The 21,118-nt window shown below is 44.6% G+C and overlaps 1 protein-coding gene across 4 annotated transcripts in view; it reads left to right on the forward strand.

Moving 5' to 3' along the window:
• CAPZB (capping actin protein of muscle Z-line subunit beta) overlaps positions 1-21,118 on the forward strand; it is a 63,904-nt gene that overhangs the window by 19,144 nt on the left and 23,642 nt on the right. For all 4 annotated transcript variants that reach the window (XM_065038083.1, XM_065038084.1, XM_065038080.1 and 1 more), the window contains exons 2-4: positions 2,923-3,012; positions 15,288-15,409; positions 19,539-19,652. In XM_065038083.1, coding sequence (XP_064894155.1) covers positions 2,956-3,012; positions 15,288-15,409; positions 19,539-19,652 — 293 coding nt within the window. In that variant the 5' untranslated portion in view covers positions 2,923-2,955. The remainder of the gene's footprint in view (positions 1-2,922; positions 3,013-15,287; positions 15,410-19,538; positions 19,653-21,118) is intronic.

Here is a 21,118-nt window from a genome sequence, read left to right on the forward strand (position 1 = left end):
ACACATTTATACAAATTTGGGGTTTTTTTTCAGCACTATTTGTTTTTATTTGAGCCTCAACACGGAGTGGCCAGATGACCAGGGACCTGTGGCTGTTCTGAGAGGGTTTCTCTTTTGGAAATAATCTGAGAGGCTGAAAAGAAGAGCAAATGCAGGCAAAAAGTTAAACAAACATAACTACTCCTATAGACATATTCGGAACATTTTTCCCTGAGGTGGAACCATGAGAAACACTTAAGTGGAGATTCTAGATAGCCAGACATCTTTAGAGGAAACTTATTAAGGAGCTTTCATCTAAGCTAATATTTTCAGTCTTTGAGATTCCTATGATCTCTAAATCCTTCAGTGAGTTGAGCTGTAATAAAACTTCATTTAGAGTCTCTGTCTGAACTCCCTACTCCTCCCCAGGAGCTCTGTGCTGGATGAAACGCAGGAGTGGTAGAAAACGGCCTCGTATCAGGTAAACCCTGACTCAGTGAGTCCTGCAGCCTCGCAGAGCTTGGCTTTGGGAGCAGCCCAGCTTGGGAGAGGGCCCGGCTAGTCACCGCCTCGCTGAGCAGGGCTGGATGAGCCTCTCGTGTCTAAAGGCAAGAATTCTATAGAAATGTTTTGTCTGGAGGTCTGTTAAGAAACCACACCTTCAGTAAGCAGTTTTACAAGAGAATTAAGCAAATAGAAATGCGGAGCAGGTGAAACTGAGAGTGTAGAGAGGTTACGAGTGGTTTTGGCACCTTGGATGTGATTCCAGTCTCTTTGTATGGCAGTACATAGAGCTTCTTTAGGTACTCCAGCTGGGCAGAGGACTGGAACCAAAGGATTTCTTTGACCACAGGCCTGGTTTTTAAAACCTCATTTCAAAGAACCAGCAGCAAAAGATCCAGATCGAATTACCTGTTGAGTTCTGAAACAGGACATACCAGATGTATCCGATGCCACACGGTACCACTGTGCTCCTTTGTGTTGCCTTTTTGGCTGTGCCGGCGTGGATTTATGCTGGATTAAAGCGATCGTATAACCACAGATTTAGGGGCAGAAATACAGCAGAACCTGCCTTTATTTCAGTAGTTCAAGAGATTTTCTGGCAAGCTGTTTAATTGTTTAAATGCTCTGCAAGAAAACTGAAAAGTCCTGCTGCTCAGCCTTGCTTTTACCTCTTTGATACCAGAAAAATATAGTTAGTTTGTGCCTGGATGTTTTTGTTTTACCATTGCACGCAGACGTGTGCCAGCCGCATCCAAACCCCGTGAAGAATCTCTGCCTTAAACAGTCTTGTGTCTTTTTCCAGCTGTTATTGAACATTGGTCAGTCCAAGCTCTTTTGGTTAATCCATAAAACGCTGCAAATGTGGATCATTCTTCATTCAGTGGGGTTTATTTAGAAAATGTCAGACTGTGAAACATTTATTCTAGGGCTGCCGCTGTAGCGATGGTTTTGAACATCTTTCCCTAGGCTCTTTTTGGCAATTATGTACGTTACGTGGACGTGTCCTCCTTCAGCGACAGCAGGTGACTGTCACAAACTCTGCTCCTGGTGTCAGTGGCTCCTGCTTTTGGGGTTGCAGGCTCAGATCTCCAGGAGATGGTTGCAGATGGGTGGGAGTTGCTGCCTGGCTGTGTGTAGAGCTGGAATATTTTGCAAAGATTACATCCTATAACCTGAACTGGCTGAGTAATAAATAGACAATCTCCCCAGACCAGGCTGTCTGACTCGCTAGCTGTAAAATATTTATCTTTTGATAGCGAATGGGTAGTACCTTTTAAGACCAGCTTTCATAATGGATGTGTGCTAAAGGGAGAGCTCCCTGCTTTCCTTGTTGCTTAATTGCAGGAAACTTTGCTTCCCGGTTCTCCCTACCTGGGGGCTGCTACTTGGCTAATGCGATAATACAACTGCTTGAGTTTTGAAGCCTTTTTTTAATAATAAAGGTTTGGAGCTTGGCAGAACACAGGAGGGAGAAACTAAAGCTAAGCTGAACTCGCTGTTTATGGTCGGCTAGAAGTTGCAAACAAAAAAGGGAAGGGAAAACAAACCGGCTGCGCTTCAGCTGCCTGCTGACCTGCTGGTCCAAGTCACTCCTGCACATTTTGGGAACTTTTAGGCTTGCAGGAAAGCAGCTGTTTATATCTGTTGGCGAGAAGGAGAGCTAAAGGTTATGTCAAGAACACGGTTCAGCTCATCAGGTGTCTGTGGTAATGTCTGGTGCACATTTTCCGACTCTGAAGTGAAGTTTTTCTCTGTTGGGGTTGGATGTGAGACCAGCTGCAATAAGGCCTTTGGAATATGTTGCTGTGGTTTCTCAAAATAACTGGAGTCCCGGATTTCTCAGCAGCTTTCGGTGTGTGTTTTGTAGGAAGAAGGAAATAACGGATCACATTTTGCGTGCGTGTTTCATTCTGTTTTTTTGATAAAGTCGAAGGAGGGAGAGACAGCTCGAAGTTGGAACTGGATTTATCTTGGATACCCGTTATCTCGAGCTGAATGGCACGATACAAATGAGGAAGTGTTAACACTGCTTTAGGAGAAGGAACTTTCAGTTCCCTAACCCAACTTATTGTTGAAATAGTGTGGATAAGCAGTGTATTACATATTTGCATAAACATTGGAAACAGTTTTTGGTGAGTTAAGGACTGGACTCTTTTCCATCAACAGCGTGGTGTTGAATTAATGGCACGACACCAGTTACAGCTGGGCTCTTAAATCCATAGTCTAGAACACTTTTTGCAATACCAGATCGATAATCCACAACCAAATGGTACTGAACGTTATTGAAATGTTTGTGTTAATACAAAACATGCTGCTGCTTAGAACTAGAAACTGTATCTCTTGTATCAGAGGAGTCAGCGAGCGCTGCAGTTTGTGTGTGTGCAAGTGTGATGTGTTACCTGTGCAAATTGTGACCAAAGTATGTTCTTGTTTCCGCAGAGTGACCAGCAGCTGGATTGTGCCTTGGATTTGATGAGGCGTCTGCCTCCGCAGCAGATAGAGAAGAATCTCAGTGACCTCATTGACTTGGTGAGTATTGGATGCTCTAACCAAGTAATGGCTGAGTCCTGGGTGTGACAAAGAACTGGTATGAGAGAACATTTGCTGAAGCATCTCAGAGGTGTGATGATTTGTTTCACTCCTTGTCTTTTGACAAGGTAGAAGAATACAGCAATTGCACAAAAAATGTCAAGAATGTATGTGTTTTTTAGGCAAGCCAACAGGTACTACTGTGTATGCACCACAGGCTTTCAGGTGAAGGGTCATTAGCAGATTTCTTGATGAAGTCATCACCAGTTTGGAGGCTGCTGTTTAGTAAAAGTAATTTGGAACAGTTTATCCAAGGTTGATGCAAGCCCTTGAACGTGTGCAAAACCGCCAACCTGGGCAACTGCAGCATAGAGAGCAGTGTAGGGGAAAGGGAGCTGGGGGTCCTGGGGACAGCAGGGTGACCATGAGCCAGCACTGGGCCCTTGTGGCCAGGAAGCCAATGGTACCTGGGGTGGGTTAGAAGGGGGTGGTCAGTAGGTCAGAGAGGTTCTCCTGCCCCTCTGCTCTGCCCTGGGGAGACCACACCTGGAATATTGTGTCCAGTTGTGGCCCCTCAGTTCCAGCAGGACAGGGAACTGCTGGAGAGAGTCCAGCGCAGCCACCAAGATGCTGGAGGGAGTGGAGCATCTCCCGTGTGAGGAAAGGCTGAGGGAGCTGGGGCTCTGGACCTGGACAAGAGGAGACTGAGGGGTGAGCTCATTAATGTTTACAGATATCTAAAGGGGGAGTGTCAGGAGGATGGAGCCAGGCTCTTCTCGGTGACAACCAGTGACAGGACAAGGGGCAATGGGTTCAAACTGAAACACAGGAGGTTCCACTTAAATATGAGAAGAAACTTGTTCCTGGTGAGGGTGGCAGAGCCTGGCCCAGGCTGCCCAGGGGGGTTGTGGAGTCTCCTTCTGTGCAGACATTCCAACCCGCCTGGACACCTTCCTGTGTAACCTCATCTGGGTGTTCCTGCTCCATGGGGGGATTGCACTGGATGAGCTTTCCAGGGCCCTTCCAATCCGTAACATTCTGAGATTCTGTGAACTGCCCGATACCTCTTTTCTGCTTGGCCATAAAACATTTGTTTCCCTTCTATGAAATGCTAGTGAAGAAAACTAACTTTAAAAGGATACGTTTGCTCTTAATAGTTGTGTGGGATTGAGTTGCACATCCTGGGATGCACAGTTGGGCTGTGACAGGCTGGCCAGTGTCAGCTCTCTCTGAAAACAGCGCATGGCACAGCTGCCTCTGGAGCAACTCTGAAGTATTACTGAAATATAAACTTAATCTATACAGACCCTATTATATGGGCAGCTGGGAAAGTTTGTTTCTGTTGCCCAGTCTAAGTATACGGCTTATTTCTGACCTAAGCTTCTCAGTTTTTGCAGACAGAGGGCACTGAGGCTGGAACAGGGCTGCTTTTCCTCTTATCTGTAGTGAGAGCCACATCTCTTTTTTATCTGAACTTTATGCCTGATGGTGCCAAACCTTGTCTGAGAGACCCTAAAAACTCATATTTCAATGCTGCTTTTAGTTACATAAGCCAAGGTACAGGTAAGAAAGCTCTGGGAGTCAGGAAAGAAATTGTTCCCTGCAGGAAGGGATTATTTCTCTTTCTTGAAACCATTTAGTAATTGGCTACATCTGTGCCACCAAAACTCATGACAACCTAAAGCGTCATTTTTGTGGCTGTTGCTGTAGGTAGGACACAATAACTAAATCATTGAGGTGATCTGGTGTGACACGGTTGGTTTTCTGATGAAATTCAGAGGACTGAATGGATATCAGGGTTTTGGCAGCTCCTAGGACCATTCAAACAGTGAGTTGTTTGGGGACCACTGGTGAGCTTGACTGTATAATTGGTGCGAGGGTTTTTTTAATGACTCAGAAAATTGCTGGTTACCTCTAAACGTTGGAATTACTCTTTGGATGGTGCTCATTAGTGCTCTCTACATGCTTTCCATCAGCAACACACTCACCGGGCTTCTTTTCTTATTGCAAGTATAACATGAAGCAGACCAATTTGAATGATGCTCGTTAGAAGGAGAGTCTGTACGATTCCCACCCTGGCCACTGCAGTCCCTTCTCTGGGGTGGAGATGAAATAGTTTGTTAAATCCAGTATGATTTCTTTATTTTTGAGCCATCTGTAGACTTCTGCAGTCCGCTCAGCCCGATGTCTGTAGGGCTCAAGTCTGCACTCTGGTTAGACAAGAGCACTGTATACGCTGCCACCTGTCATAGTTCCAAAAACATCATAAGCCAGACTCAAGCAAATAGGTTTTTTTGACCTTTTTTGGCAAGTTTCATCCAAACCTTTAAAGCTGACGTTTTGATTCTGTTTCCTCTACCATTACCAGACAATAACCTCCTTGAAGTAAAAGGTCAGACTCCGAATGCACGATGAGCATTTGTGGCAGAATTTGTGGCAGAATTATAAAAGGTAGCACCCTGACTTCTGCTTCCTTTGTGCTTGCTTTCCTTGCTTCCTTACACTGCCCTGCTGGAGCAGACCTGAAGATGAGGCCCATATCATTTTTTTGGTGTGAAGCGTACATTATTACCTGCTGGGAGTGCAGCTTTCTGTAGGCTTTTTACAAGAATTGTTCTCCAGACATGTAGCTGCTCTTGATACTTGCTCAATATCCATTGAAACGAGATGAAAGATGGCTTAGAAATGGCTTTATATACAAAAAGTTTTCCAAAAGTGCTATAGTGAGAAGCTGGTATCTCCTTCCTAGACTTGTGTTCCTGCTGGGACCTCCCTGAGGTCTCTCTTACTCTGTCCAAGCCATGCCCTGCTGCTGCTTTTTAATAAATTAGCATCTTGGTGCCAGTGTGAGTCTCTGGAATATGTTCAGGACTGTGCGTTACTGCCCCCAAGCGTTGGGCTGACGGGGGAAAGGTCCAAACTTGACCATGAAGGAAAAGGCTGGGTGGAAGAAGAGAATTTTTGGGTCGCTGGCCCTCATCAGACCAGACACTTTCCATTCATTAGCAAAACAGTTTGCGGTTTGCCCTTTTACCACATCTGTTGTTGGATTTTTCAGACTGCCGAGTCTTCAATTAGAGTTCATTAGCGACCTTGTCAATCACAGGACCCCAGAAGTCCTGCCTGAAAGAAGCCATGTGCGGTGCTGGTGATGTGCCTTGGCATGGAATGCTCTGCTCAGCATTCCATTAGTCGTTATTCTTAAATAGAGGCTGTCAACAATGTACAAGAGGACTTCTAAACCTCTACAAAAAGAGTTTAGTGTAGCCACATACCTTTTAAAGGACAACTAATTTAAATTAGAGTAATTTTCCATGTAGCTTCTCTGGAAACCGGGGTAACTGAAGCTTTGGAGTGTGTACCTGTCAGCCAAGCCCAAACTAAAGCAGTTCCTGTAAGAGGAGTGGTGGTTGTGCTGCTCTTCCATGGGTTTGTCATGAGGATGCGCCAAGTGTAATATTGAAACAGATTTTAACTGTGTAGCATAAATACTGTCTCACCTTCTTATTGCCTCATGTTGTCCAGATGTGGCTGCTGTTGATACACTGGGCAGCACATGTAACAGGGTGGGTGGGTGACAGCCGGGGTCACAGCCTCCAGAATGCTTTGGGGTTTTATTTTGCTCTTGCATGTCTTAGAGGGGTGCATCTCTAGGAAAGGAGGGGGGTGCAAGTTGGATTTATTGTGCTTACGGACCATGTGCAGCAAATAAGGGTCTGTGGCAGGATTGTCTCGATGGCTTTGACTTGAGTGTGGAAGTTGATGTGGTCTCAATCTTAGTAAAAGTTACACAGGTTCCTTTTGCAAGTACAAATTTCCTGCTGAATGTTTAATTTGGATGTTTGCCTGTTTGTATATAATAGAATATAATATAAATTAGATGAAAAATGCAGCTGACTCAGAAAAATCAGATGGTTGGCATAAAGTGGGGATGGAGAATCGTCCTTACAAAGCTGGACCACAAAATGGACAAACAAGGGGGGTTTGCTCACAGCCACAACTCTTTTCCTTTCTTTTCCCAATAAGTCTGATATTCAAATACTACTCAACATATTCCCCAAATTGAAAGCTTTCTTGAAGTACAGAATCAAGTTATTCCTGCCATGGAAGAATGAAAGCTAGAGTTCTTTATGGATATAGCAGTCAGTAGCTTGACTGGTTGTTTTTTAAGGCTCTGTTTGCAATTAACAGTCTGGGAAGTGATTGTCTTTGTTTTCTCATCACAGGAGAATGCTGAAGTATTTTTAGTAGAATGTGTTACTTTTGAGAAAGTCCCAGAGTGATGAATTTAAAAATGTATAAACTTCTGATTTTGAAATATTCAAACAATATTCAGGACCTTGCTTCATGTAGCTATTGTGCTTCCAGGCAGGTCTCAAATCCGCTTGCATACCTTTACTAACTGAAGATATATGAAGCTAGAGAATTTATCCCCAGGAAAACTGCATTGCTTGAGCTGCACAGACCATAAAGAACACGAGAATGTGGCTGGAGCTTTTTGTATTTTGAGTCCAAGAGCCTGAGCGGTGTGCAGAACCAAGGAGAAGATAAAATAATTGAATGCAGATGGCCAGCTGAGCATCGGGGGAGGGTGGAAGATGTTAAAAAAACAATCAGACCCAGCGAAAACTTAAAGAGTGGAAGCAGAAGTGGTCTCGACGCTGAGGTTTTGACTTGCTGATCGTGCGATAGACTCTGAGCCCCCAGCAGCCCAGGGTTCCTAATGGAAGGGTTATTGCCTAAAGAAAGGGACTCTGGCTCTCTGAATAAATTTATGGCTGTTGAGAGCCAGTTTTCCATTTGGTGAGTGGCCGTTAAGCAGGAGCTTTTGCAGCTAGAAAAGATTACCTCTGGGTATCTTGATGGTAATTGGAGATAGCAATTAATATATGTAAATTCTTAATGTGATGCTTGGCTTAGAGTTAGCGACTCCACTTACTTGCATGAGAATGTAAAAGTGAATTGCGCTTCTGGCTTCATATTCACTTGCTCTTTTTAAGCCTATTTTTCTTGTAGGCTTCTGTCACTATTAGAGATCCTTAAAATGTCTGTTTATATATCTTTCTAAAGGAATGTGTGTGTGAGACATCACTTGATGAGCTTAAACCCTAATGAGAAACCTATCTAACCGCTTTCAAAAACGGGGAGGGAGAAGCGAAAATATCGAAATGTGGCTGGAGAGAATCTGCCTCTGCCTATCCCTGAATTGTTGCTGGATATCTCCAACACCCGCTGGACTCTTGACACAAATAGTCAAGACTTGCCAAGATATTGATCCGCTGTGGTGGCTCCTGGGACTTGGGCCTGGTAATGAGATCCAGGAGCCCTCACCTGCAGGTCACTGGTCCCAGTCCAGGGCGCTCCCTTGTGCCTGCCAGATGGCCAGCTTTTGTTCCTCGGTAAGCCACGGAATGCCGAATCGAGCAAGAGCCCTATTTTATCCAGCAAATCGCAGGAAAAATGCCAAGGATCCTGTTTTACGAACGGTAGTCACCTTTCAGCATTTTTAAAATGTAGTTCCTTGAGCTGGATTGAACACTTTTGTAATTAATATAACTTTTCTGCTATGAGATCACTAACTAGATCTTAGATCTGCAATCTTATTAACATTTGCCTTTTTCCGGAAAAGCGGATTGGGTTTGATTTTATTTTTGCTAATTCTTGCAGCGCTGGAATTCAGCGCAAATACTCAAATAAAGCTGAGCTGTTTCCAATATCAATTACATCTGGTCTCGAACACAAAAGTCCATTTAAGTGTCATTTAATAAACAAAGCCTGAAGAATGTGTGGCCCTTGGACATCTGATGGATCAAATTAAGGTTTAGCGATGTGTGGATTTGTGGGAGTGACTTTCCTGGTGGTTTTAGCCCCAAGATGAGTGGAGCCAGGCTTCCTTCTCCAGTTTCCACAACATCCGTTCAGCCGTGTCTGTGTTCTGCAGGAACAGGAAATTCTGAGGCTGTGGAATGACTCAGAAAAATTATAATAATATTTTATGAGATGCTGGCCCAGAAGGGAGGAATCTGGGCTGAAATGGGGGGGTCGTGTGCCAAAATGGTTCTTTTGCAGAAGTGCCAGGTAACTCCCATGGGCTCTTCTTTGCGTTTGAGCAATTGCCCCGAGTGACGTGGGCAGTGGTTTTGTTCACTTCTGTCATTATTTAAGTTGTCCTAAAAAAGAAGAATCAAGTCTTAAGAGTTTGCATGCAATTAAAATACTCGCTTTCCTGTTTGGATGTGGCTTTTTAATTGAAAAGTGCTCTAGTCACATTCAGATACCTGCATGTTATAGACAGTAGTTCAGAACAGAAGTGGATCTGAGTGCTAAGCGTTTGAAGGTTGCTTCATCTTCCTTCTGATTCTTCAAGGAAAAACGTGTTTATTCTTTAATTTTCCTGCATTTAGCATAGTTTTCCAGTGTGTCAGAATCACAGAATGTCAGGGGTTGGAAGGGCCCTGGAAAGCCCATCCAGTGCAATCCCCCCATGGAGCAGGAACACCCAGATGAGGTTACACAGGAAGGTGTCCAGGCGGGTTGGAATGTCTGCACAGAAGGAGACTCCACAACCTCCCTGGGCAGCCTGGGCCAGGCTCTGCCACCCTCATTGGGAACAACTTTCTTCTCAAATTTAAGTGGAACCTCCTGTGTTCCAGTTTGCACCCATTGCCCCTTGTCCTGTCACTGGTTGTCACCAGAAGAGCCTGGCTCCATCCTCCTGACACTCCCCCTTTAGATATCTGTAAACATGAATGAGTCCCCCCTCAGTCTCCTCTTGTCCAGCTCCAGAGCCCCAGCTCCCTCAGCCTTTCCTCACACGGGAGATGTTCCACTCCCTTCAGCATCTTGGTGGCTGCGCTGGACTCTCTCCAGCAGTTCCCTGTCCTGCTGGAACTGAGGGGCCACAGCTGGACACAATATTCCAGGTGTGGTCTCCCCAGGGCAGAGCAGAGGGGCAGGAGAACCTCTCTGACCTACTGACCACCCCCTTCTAACCCACCCCAGGTACCATTGGCTTCCTGGCCACAAGGGCCCAGTGCTGGCTCATGGTCACCCTGCTGTCCCCAGGACCCCCAGCTCCCTTTCCCTACGCTGCTTTTTAAGAGGTCATTCCCCAACTTTCACTGGAACCTGGGGTTCCTGTGGAGGTCAGTACATGCTGTCCTCTGAATAAACATGGAAAAAGACTATTTCCGAGCACAGAATCTTACACTAACAGTATCGCTGTTTCAGTTGTAAACATGATTCATTTCAATCAGGGCTGTAGAAGAAAATAATGACCTCAGTGTACTCGTGTTCTATGGCTAGTAAAGCAAAATATTCACTGTCCTGAATATGTAAGGTACAGAATTCGATGCAATTCAGCCAGAATGATTGAAGCGAGGATGCTGAGTGCATGTAACACATGAAGAGCTGAAGTAACTGGTTTTGTTTCCTCTAAATTTTTTTAGGTGCTTGTGGAATCGTATTTTAAAAAGTAACTCAGAAACAATAGCTTAGTTGATAATAAGTTCCTTTAACCAAAAAGTGAGTCAAGAAGGAAGGATTATTAGGTTAGCTACTCCAAATAGGGTACGGTTTTGACTTGGGCACAAGTGATTATTTGTCTTGATAGCAGAGCAGTTGCCTTAATTAAAACACTGTCCACATACCTGGCCTGCTCTGATGGAGAATCCTGTTACACAGGACAACAGAACCCTTGTTCAACATGCCGGAGAGTAGGCTGAACTCGCTTTTCTTTCAGTTTTTCTTTCCTCTCTACTGCACGTTCATTGTATATCTCCTCGGAAGGAAAAGCTCCCCGAACGCAGTGCCCCGGTGCGTGGTGTGTGCTGCTGAATGATGCTGCTGTTCGCTTCCAGCTGAGCCCAGACCCCCCGAGATCCTTCATCTTTTCCTTTTCTAATGTACGTTGAGGGTGGTCTCGCTCCATACAACCACCATACTAGATGATTGAGTGCTTATTTGTGGAAACATGGGTGCATTAGGGTCCAGAGTAGGTTGTGGACCAAATTAATTTAATGACGGCCTTCAGCTAAAGCTAGAAGGTTGAGACTGTGTTCTACATTTGACCTTCCACTGCTTAGAGTGAGGAAAAAACTTGTGTCAGAATAGGGATGGGAGCCCAGCCTTTGCTTATAAAACAATCCTCATAGCTTCAGTGTTTTCATCACAGTGACATTTATTTATAGTGCAGTGATGAATTGAACGACATCACTGGTTCGGCGGTTCAGTGTTTGGCCTGGGTGGTGGGTTAATTCTTGCATTTCTAAATTGAAGTCAAAGTTCCCCTATGTAATGACTGCTGGAGGCAAGCATGGTGGCACGTAAGTGCATTTTGGATTTCCAGATAATGCAACAAGCTAATAAGAAAAGTTAACAATGCAAATCCACTGTTTCAGACTGAAAACTCAGAAAATTGGTTAGTGTTCTAAGCAGAGCTCTCCTTGCTGGGATCCAAAGAGTTGGATGCTTTCTTGCTAAATAGAAACTGAATTCTGCAAGAGTCTGAGTGTGCACAAAGGTAATTTAAATGCTTTAGGAAGATTCAGTGCTTGACAGGGGGAAGAATTTAAGCAAAGGTACATGCATGGTGTAAAATAATTGCTCAGTGCCTACATTGCAGCAGCCAGCTTAGCCCGACTGTGCCAAACTTAGACTGGAACCTGGGGTTGTTCCTGCCCAGATTCAAGACTCTACACTTGCCCTTGTTCTATTTCATTACATTTTTCCCTGCCCAGCTCTCCAGCCTGTCCAGGTCTCTGATGGCAGCACAGCTTCCAGTGTCACCACTCCTCCCAGCTTGGTGTCATCAGCAAACTTGCTGACAGTGCACTCTATTCCCTCGTCCAAATCATTGATGAATATATTGAACAATACAGGCCCCAGCACTGCCCCCCTGAGGCACTGCACTAGATCCAGGCCTCAACTGGACTCTGCCCCATTGACCACGACTCTCTGGCTTCTTCCCTTCAGCCAGTTCACAGTCACCTCACTACCCGCTCATCCAGACCCACTCCCTCAGTTCAGCTGTGAGGATGCTGTGGGAGACTGTGTCACATGCCTTACTCAAGTCAAGGCAGATCACGTCCACCGCTCTGCCATCATCCATCCATCTTGTTATGTCCTCATAAAAGTCAATGAGGTTGGTCAAGCACGACTTCCCCTTGGTGAAGCCATGTTGACTGCCCCTAACGACCCTCTCACCCCTGGTATGCCTTGAGATGGCACCAAGGAGAAGTCGTTCCATCAGTTTCCCAGAGATGGAGGTGAGGCTGACCGGTCTGTAGTTACCCGGGTCCTCCTTCTTGCCCTTTTTGAAGACTGGAGTGACATTTGCTTTCCTCCAGTCCTCAGGCACCTCTCTTGTTTCCCAAGACTTGGCAAAGATGATGGAGAGCGGTCCAGCAATGTCCTCAGCCAGCTCCCTCAGCACCCGCGGGTGCACCCCATCCAGACCCATGGATTTATGGATGTCTTATAACTGTGTGTTCTAAAATGCAAAGGACCTGAACACAGAAAGAATGAAATAGTCTCATCAACGTGGAGCTGAAGTGTTTAAAGCTGCAAATTACTGTGTTCAAATTACCACATTTGCCTTGTAAGCAACTCCGTAGTGTGGAAGAGGAAGATCAGTATAAATAAATCTTATAAATTCATTTTTAGCAAGGAAGTACAGCAGCTGTTGAAAGTTGCTGTAATGAATGATACAAAAATTATTCTCCTGGGGTAACCATGCCACACTTTTTCCAATAATTAGAATTACATGAGTATTTCCATCAGCTGGAATATCTCTGTTCTTTTCATAGTCACCGTTGAGAATTTCTAATACTTCCAAAGTAGATGACTATGTTTTCTTCCCTGTTTTATTCCAGAAGAGAAAAGAATACAGAATATATTGTCTGGAGTCCTGTATAGTGTCTGTAGCAAAGAGGCAATGGGTATAGAGCATGCTATAACAATAGACTATTACAATATAGTATAGCTGTATATTCTAATAAGTATATGATGTATTGTATTCACTGTTGTGGCTGTAAGACCAACCACAGCTCTTAGAAATTCGAGAAGTGACTGTGCTCATGAATATTTGTGTTACCAAATCATCCAGATTGCTTTTGAAAATGAGCATATATATATATATATATGTGTGTGTATTTGAGTGTGAAGAGCTGTACTGCGAGACCTCTCGCGCTCCCTCACTGTACATACAGCACAGGGCTTTTCCTGGAGAAATCCACCAGAAACGGAGCTTGGGAACGACGCCACTTTTCTCCGCATTGTGTTTTCATCACTGTTACTCACCCGAAGCGCAGGGCAGGGTGAGGAGCCTGTTCCTGGGCGCTTATCTCGGTGCTCGTGGGCAGCTGGCCAAGGAGCGGCGAGAAGCAGGAATATATTCAGCTGGTGACTCTTTGGAAGAACACAGAGCGTAGGTCTTAATGATGAGGTGCTTTGGGTCTCGTTGTGCGCGCATCCAAAATTAAAGCAGTCGTCTCGAGTTGCTCTCCGCCTGAAGAGTCAGCCTGAAATGAATAGCTAATGGAGAAGCGAAGGAAGAGGCCAAGTGGAACCAGATGGGCTGGTGAACACAGAGCCATCAATTCGCTCGGGCCACGAAACGGCTGATTTGTGTCGGCTCTGCGAGTGTCAGGGTTGTTTGTGTTCAGAAAAACTACAGATTTCCCTAAAAGCTGCTTTTATTTCCTTACTGCCTGCGGGATGGTTTGGAGGTTGTTCCAGCCAGGTCTCCGAGTATCAAGCGATGAACTCCTAAGAGAAGCACCTACCTTTACAGAAATATGTGCTCTGCTCTTCAGTCTGGGCTCTTCATTTGTTGCGTTACCACATTACAGCATATATAGACCAAAGTAAAAAACCTCCAACAAATATTTTAGCTTTTTCAGCACTGTCAGTACCTTCACCAACCACTTCTTGCTTTTCCTCTTATTCTCCTGTGTTTACAGGGTGACGGTGTGGGCTCAGTGTTGTGTCTCTTGCTAACTGCATCTCCTTTTGCCCTTTGGCCTTTCCCGTTATTTTTTGTCCTTTGTAGTCACAGTGATTCATATTTGTCCCTCCTTACTTTGATTTAACATCCTCTGTGTGTTATTGCCTTGTACTTGGGGTTGGGAGTGTTTTCATTTGAAGCAGTTTGATTTCTTGGGTCACTTCAAGTGCATTAAAGTAGTTTGCGCTTATGCTTTTGGGAGCTATTGCACTCCTAACATGTTTTTTCCCCCTCTAGGTTTCTTTTCTTTGAAATCATCCCAGCCAGTTCACTGAATCAACGGCTTGAAGAGAGGAAAGCACATTTCCACATTTTCTTTATTCCTTCCTTCCTCTTCTTTTCATTCCTTATGAGTTGTGAATTCATCGCTTCATGATTAATTTTACCCTGGATTGCCTTTTGTCTTCATGTTCTCAGTCAGGTTTTCATCTCCACAACGTAGAATGAAACGCAGGAGGCATTTCACATCAGTTATTTATTTTATCTCCTGTGTTAGCATGTTGCAGGAAGCTGCCAGCATGGCCAAAACCTGCAGTATGGGAATATTGATATTGATAGCGGGGCTGCCAGCAGCTCCGGAGCAAGAGGCCACGGGGTGGAATGTGTTCGATTTGCTTGTGCTTGCATTCACACTTGCTTCAGGCTGCAAAACGCCGTCTCATCTCTTGGCTCTGCCACGTTAAAAGCCAATCTCATAGTCTTTCTCCACATGAAGCACAGGGAGGAAGCCGGGATTAGGAATCTGTTAAAAGCTACCTGTGTAAGAGATGTATTTGATTTTATATGTGCACGCACACAGGCACACGCGTATTTTTATTAGCCAACATGGTCACGTTTGGCCAGCTGCCTGGAAACTATTCTAAACTCTACCCAGAGTGGGAGCTTGTGAAAAACCTGCTCTAGCGTATGGATGGCGTATTTTTTAGCAGCTCCCTCGCTTCCCCTCCATTATAAATATTTACCTTTATTCATCAGCCCTCAACAATCACTTTACTGGCCGTCTTTGGCAAGAAGCTAACATGGAGAATGTATATATTTAAGTGTACTGGACCACACTAGTCGTTAGGTAATTAAATCTGAAATTATTGGAGGTGGGAGCATAGGATTGTGTTGTAACTTAAGTGCAGCTTTTTTTTTTTTTTTAAAGGGTTTCTGGCTTTGGGACAGATGTTATTAATAACAAAATCTCTTCCTAGGGTTGCCAGTCTTTTTTAACCTTAATGTATTGCCCTCTCTTTTCTCCCTGTTTTTGTTCTCTCCAAACCGTCAGGTCCCAAGCCTCTGTGAAGATCTCCTGTCCTCTGTCGATCAGCCGTTGAAGATTGCGCGAGACAAGGTGGTAGGAAAAGACTATCTATTGTGTGACTACAACAGAGATGGAGACTCGTATCGGTGAGTTCCTGTCCCAAGCGAGGAACTAACTGGTTTGCTTTGCAAAAGAGAACTATGCACTAGTATTGCAGTCCACAGAATCACAGAATCTCAGAGTGTGAGGGGTTGGAAGGGCCCTGGAAAGTGCAATCCCCCCATGGAGCAGGAACACCCAGATGAGGTTACACAGGAAGGTGTCCAGGATGGTTTCAACGTCTCCAGAAAAAGAGACTCCACAACCCCCTGGGCAGCCTGGGCCAGGCTCTGCCACCCTCACCCCCAACAAGTTTCTTCTCAAATTTAAGTGGAACCTCCTGTGTTCCAGTTTGAACCCATTACCCCTTGTCCTGTCACTGGTTGTCACCAGAAGAGCCTGGCTCCATCCTCCTGACACTGCCCCTTTCCATATTGATCCCCAGCAATGAGTCCCCCCTCAGTCTCCTCTTGTCCAGCTCCAGAGCCCCAGCTCCCTCAGCCTTTCCTCACACGGGAGATGCTCCACTCCCTTCAGCATCTTGGTGGCTGCGCTGGACTCTCTCCAGCAGTTCCCTGTCCTGCTGGAACTGAGGGGCCTCCTCCCTTTTACTTCTTAGCCAAAAATAAAAGAATCTTAACATCAAACTTTTCTTGGCGATGAAGCTGGGATTGCTTCAAATCTGCTCGAGCGAGACATTGACCATGGAAGTTATTTGTAGTATTTCTCTAATGTGAAAGGGCACAAACATCTTCATTTCCAAACCGTTGCAGATAACGTGGTTCTATGGCTGCTAATCTGATGAGCTCTGCGAGCAGGTTCCTGCTGTCTCTGGAACAAGATGTGTTTGACCCCAGAAACCACAGTGTTTCTGCACATTTGCTGTGATTGTTAAAATCGCTTCAAATTTTTTAGGGCTTATTAAGTAATGGGGTTTCGGTGAAGCTATTTCATTAGTTTGCATAGAATAGGCGTAATGTATTAATTGCTGGCATTAAAGAATGCTGTTCTTTACGGCTTTTGACTGAAGCGTTGTGGATTGAAGTGATTCTGCCGTCTGGAACCGATTGGTCTCACCTCTGCTTCGTGAAGTAAATTCTTCCCTTCAGCACAAAGCAAAAGCCTTTGAAAAGCAAGCGGTACTAACGTGTGCATGTGTTAATCCCATTCTGTGCCTGTGTTCAGACACTGTGATTCATACCTCATAAAATCTGAAGTCGTTACTGGGAAGCAGCTCTTACACTAATTTAATCAATTAGGCCAAAAATCTAGGAGGAGTTTACTGTGCTTTTCAAAGCTTTTGATATTTCCACAAAGATATTTCAGAACTATTAGATGCCTCAAGAAATCCTATTCCCTGCCTGCAACATGCTGTGTCCCCAATTATGGCACATTTCAAACTAAACACCAGTTTTCTTCGTGTTGGAGAGGTTGCTAATTGCATTTTTGAATACTAATCCAAGGATTTCAAAGCATTCTGCGGACAAGCGAGCCTCATGCTACTTGAGCAGGAAAGGTGGAGCTGGGTAGTCAGACTTTCTCACTGGGAATCGAGTTTTCAAGGGGTTTTTTGAGTGGCTTTACAATTTGTCTGGGAATTAGCCTGGAAAAAAAGCTGCTGTGGGATGTTTGGCCATTCAGGCCATAACTCCACCAATTTCATGGGGAAATCAAAATCCTAATGCTTAGCCTATCAATTTACTCCTTCCTCATATTTAGCCAGACTTGATTTTCTCCATGTCCAACACGGATCAGACCAGAACGTGGGTTTTTGGAGTCTCTCTTGCATCTCCAGAAGTAGATCACAGAATCACAGAATGGACTGGGTTGGAAAAGACCTCAGAGATCACCCAGTCCAACCCTTGGTCCAACTCCAGTCCATTGACTAGATCATGGCACTAAGTGCCATGTCCAGTCTCAGTTTAAACACCTCCAGGGCCGGTGAGTCCAGCACCTCCCTGGGCAGCCATTCCAATGCCTGACCACTCTCTCTGCAGAGAATTGCTTTCTCATCTCCAGCCTCAGTTTCCCCTGGCAGAGTTGAAGCCCATGGCCCCTTGTCCTATTGCTGATGCCTGGGAGAAGAGCCCAATCCCCACCTGGCTAGAACTGCCCTTCAGGTAGTTCTAGAGAGTGCTGAGCTCAGCTCTAAGCCTCCTCTTCTCCAGACTAAACAAGCCCAGCTCCCTCAGCCTCTCCCCATAGGGCTTATGTTCAATTCTCAGTTTCTTATTATTATCTCACTGTGGCTTATGGGAACAGCCTTTTGTGCACAGAGTCTCGTGGGCACTTCTACGAGTGCTCCTGTAATCCCAGGGGTGTGGGGAGGGTATCGTGGAATCCTCCTTGTGAAGGCAGAGCTTTTATTAATATCTTTTCTAAAGGTCCCTGACTTTGTCCATACATTTCCACTCCAAGTGTGCTCCATCACTCAATTAAATGGAATCCTTATGGGGAATTTGGTGCCAACAAGGCTGAAACCTGTTAGCTGAAACAAAAAACATTCACTTCTAGGGAAATGAGAGGTCTGACTTTTGAAATTTAAGTGCTTGCCCGTCTGTCTTTCTTCAAATAGCCTCCATTTAAGTTTTTAAATGTCGTGAGTACTCTTCCACAAAAAGAAAAAAGAATATGGGGTTGTGTTATGAGGTTGGTTTTTTAGGTGAAGTTGCTGCTGGCTCCAGCTGTAATGGGTTGAAAATGCCACAATGTGCTAGTTAAAATCTATGTTACTATGCTGCGCTTAAATCCCATTCCTGCAGCCGGCAAAAGACATCTCATATTTACAGATAAAGTATCTTGGCTCTGGGTTCTCTGCTCACCAATTTCCTCGTACGTGATGGAGAAGCACAGCGTCCCGGATTTATAGAAAACACTAGAATTCTTTTGGAACTTGCCCTTTAAAATATAGCAGAGGTATTAAAAGTAAATGCATCCTAAGGGAACGCTGCTGCGGTAGCAGGACACTCCTGCATCGCCTGGCGTACAAACCCTTTGCTTTGCTCGTGCGGATTTTGGGATGGGAAGGTCAATGCTTGAGCTTCTTTGGGTTGTGCTATTGGGAGTCCCCCAGACAGCACCGATAGTGATATTTATGTGAATCTTTTCCAGGTTTCAGAGAGTTGTCAGATAAAGGAGCGACTTTTCCGCAAAGCACCCGAGGTTTTAGCAACTGTTTTAAAATGAGAACCAGCACCTGAAAATTGCTCAGGGCGGACGTGACACGATGATTTAGCTTTTCCTGGTGCCCCCACCTTTTGAGTCAGATGTGGTAGAGAGGACTGAAGTGTTGTGAAAGCGCAGAGCCGGTTCTTTGTGCTTTGCATTAAACAGATGTCAAAACGAGACGCCTTTCTGAGAAATGAAGAACAAATGGCTACTGAGGAAAAAGCCCTTGCGTATGGGCTGCATTAAGACCTGGTGTTAGTTGGCTGGAGTATTTTGAAAAGTGAGCAGGTAAAGAGGAGAGATACCTTTCTTTAAATTAACAGTGATATATGTAGGTTGGCTATTCCCAGGGGAAATGAAAAGGAGAACGCAGGTTTACAGAATGGGAATTGTAAAAGTCTCAAACAGATGGGCAAAGGGTTCCATTAATCTTTTAATACCAGCTCTTTCATTAAGAGCCCAAAATCTCTTCTACACCTGCAGAAATCATAGTAAAACCTGCAGCTTTACAAACCCTGTTAAACCCTTCAAACTGATCAAATGTTTTCCTAATGTTACAGAGTTTATTTCATAGCAAAATGGAGGAAAAATTGGATCTTGATTGTAGACAGGAGTGTTTGGCTCAAATGCCGTCGGATCCCAAATAAACTACACAATCTGTTTGTATTCCCATGAATTTTAAGTATGTAATGTGCAGCAGCTGAGGCTTTGTTTTTTAATATTTAAGAAGGAACAGATTCAAACGCAAGCATGGTGGTTTATGTAGCAGAAACCTGAGAACGGGGAGTGTTCCCCAGATACTTTGTGAACCTCGAGGAGTCAGTGTCCCCTTTTTGTGTGCGTTTGAAACAGCTGTCGAGGGCGAGATTCTTACAGATAGACGGCTCTCGGTACGTTTTGTTTGCTTGGAAGTTCAGTGTCTGTGGATCAGGTCAGACCCGTGGATCTCAAACCTTTCAGTGTGTCTCGGTTGTCTAACCATCTCTATTTTCCTTCTCTCTTTGGCAGATCACCGTGGAGTAACAAATACGATCCTCCCCTGGAAGACGGTGCCATGCCATCTGCTCGCCTGCGCAAGCTGGAGGTGGAAGCCAACAATGCCTTTGACCAGTACAGAGACTTGTATGTCAGTTCTACCCTACAGAGCCCTCTGCTTGCTTTTATTTCCTTCAGCAGGACACACAATGAGTCTAAATTGTGCTGGCCAGCCGCCTCTGAGCACGGCACACCAGTGTCTAGCAGAGGAAGAAGGGCAGGCAGCGCTGATCTGCTGCTGGGAAGCGTATCCGCTGTGATTTCACGATGCGAAAACATGATCAAATTTGTCAGCTGATGCTAGAGGCAGATGCTGAGGTGCTTTCCTGCCTCCCTCCCCTCTTTAACAGATTATTGGCGTCTTTGTCCTCAAATGACCTGTGTTCTCTTTGGTCTTGACTCAGTTCAGTCTTAAACCATCTGCTTTTTCCATTCCCTCAAGACTGTACTCTCAGAATATCTATATATATATAGCAGCAACTCTGACATCTTCCAGTAAAATGACAGGCGCTTGGATGCTGAAATGCAGCAGTTGTGTGGGGGTTAATGTACTTCTGCTGTGCTCTGATGCTTCTTTTAGGCTCTGTCCTGCTAAAGAGGTGTAAAGCAAAGGAATTAATAGAGCGTGTGTAAGATGAATGTAGATTAGGCAGTGTGTTTTTTTAAAGCAGAGAAAAGAAGCTGCCCAGGTGACTTCTCAGTTCAACAGTTTTATTAGAAAGGTGGGGCTTGCACTGCAATCCCATCTGAAACCTCAAGCTATGACCAGGTTTAGCTCTTATCTTTACAGATTGTGGTCTCTCGAGCACTGATGGGATGGAAACAGTAATGCTAAATCTAAAAAGCAAATATCTTTTGCAAAGCAAAATGAACTTACTGCTTTATCTAGTAACGTGTTGCTTTCCTATTGGAGGTGCTTAATGACCGTGAAAGAGGTGAACAAGCTTCATTGCTTCTTCACATTGCCCAAAAATGGAGATAAAACACATCCTTAGACGTAGTTCCTTCTGCGTCACTGTACTATCGCAGTGCTAACAAAAGCAGGTTAAAAGGTATTTTAGTCGATAGATTTTCTACTCGTTTTAAGATATGCCTTGATGTAAATATGACCTGTCCAAATGTGTAATCTTCACGATTTTGTTACAGCTATCAAATTTTTGTTTATTTTCATGCATTATTTTCCTAGGTATCCAACTTCTCTTGCAACTAAGAGTTGTTATTGGTATTGGAACTTACTGGAAGAAAGGAATTTTGCATATGCAGCAAAGAGGGGTTGGCAGTTACTCCCCAGGTGCAGAACAGACCAGGAGCAACAGGGCTTTTAATGCACTAAGATGAAAATGAATAGGTTTGTGGAACCAAGGTTGTCTTTTAAATTCCTTCTCTGATCGGACAACCGTGAAGTCACGGCTGGATACAATAACTCCTTTAAAAAGGTTTCATTTGCAGGAGGGAAAGTGCCGTACAGGTTACTCTCAGGTGCATGTGCTGAACCCTGCGATACAACAATAGTCTTAATATATTGTCTGGAAGTAAAAGGTGAGATTGTATCA

This window comes from Columba livia, chromosome 21 (assembly GCF_036013475.1).
Source record: "Columba livia isolate bColLiv1 breed racing homer chromosome 21, bColLiv1.pat.W.v2, whole genome shotgun sequence".
Classification (NCBI taxonomy): Eukaryota; Metazoa; Chordata; class Aves; order Columbiformes; family Columbidae; genus Columba; species Columba livia.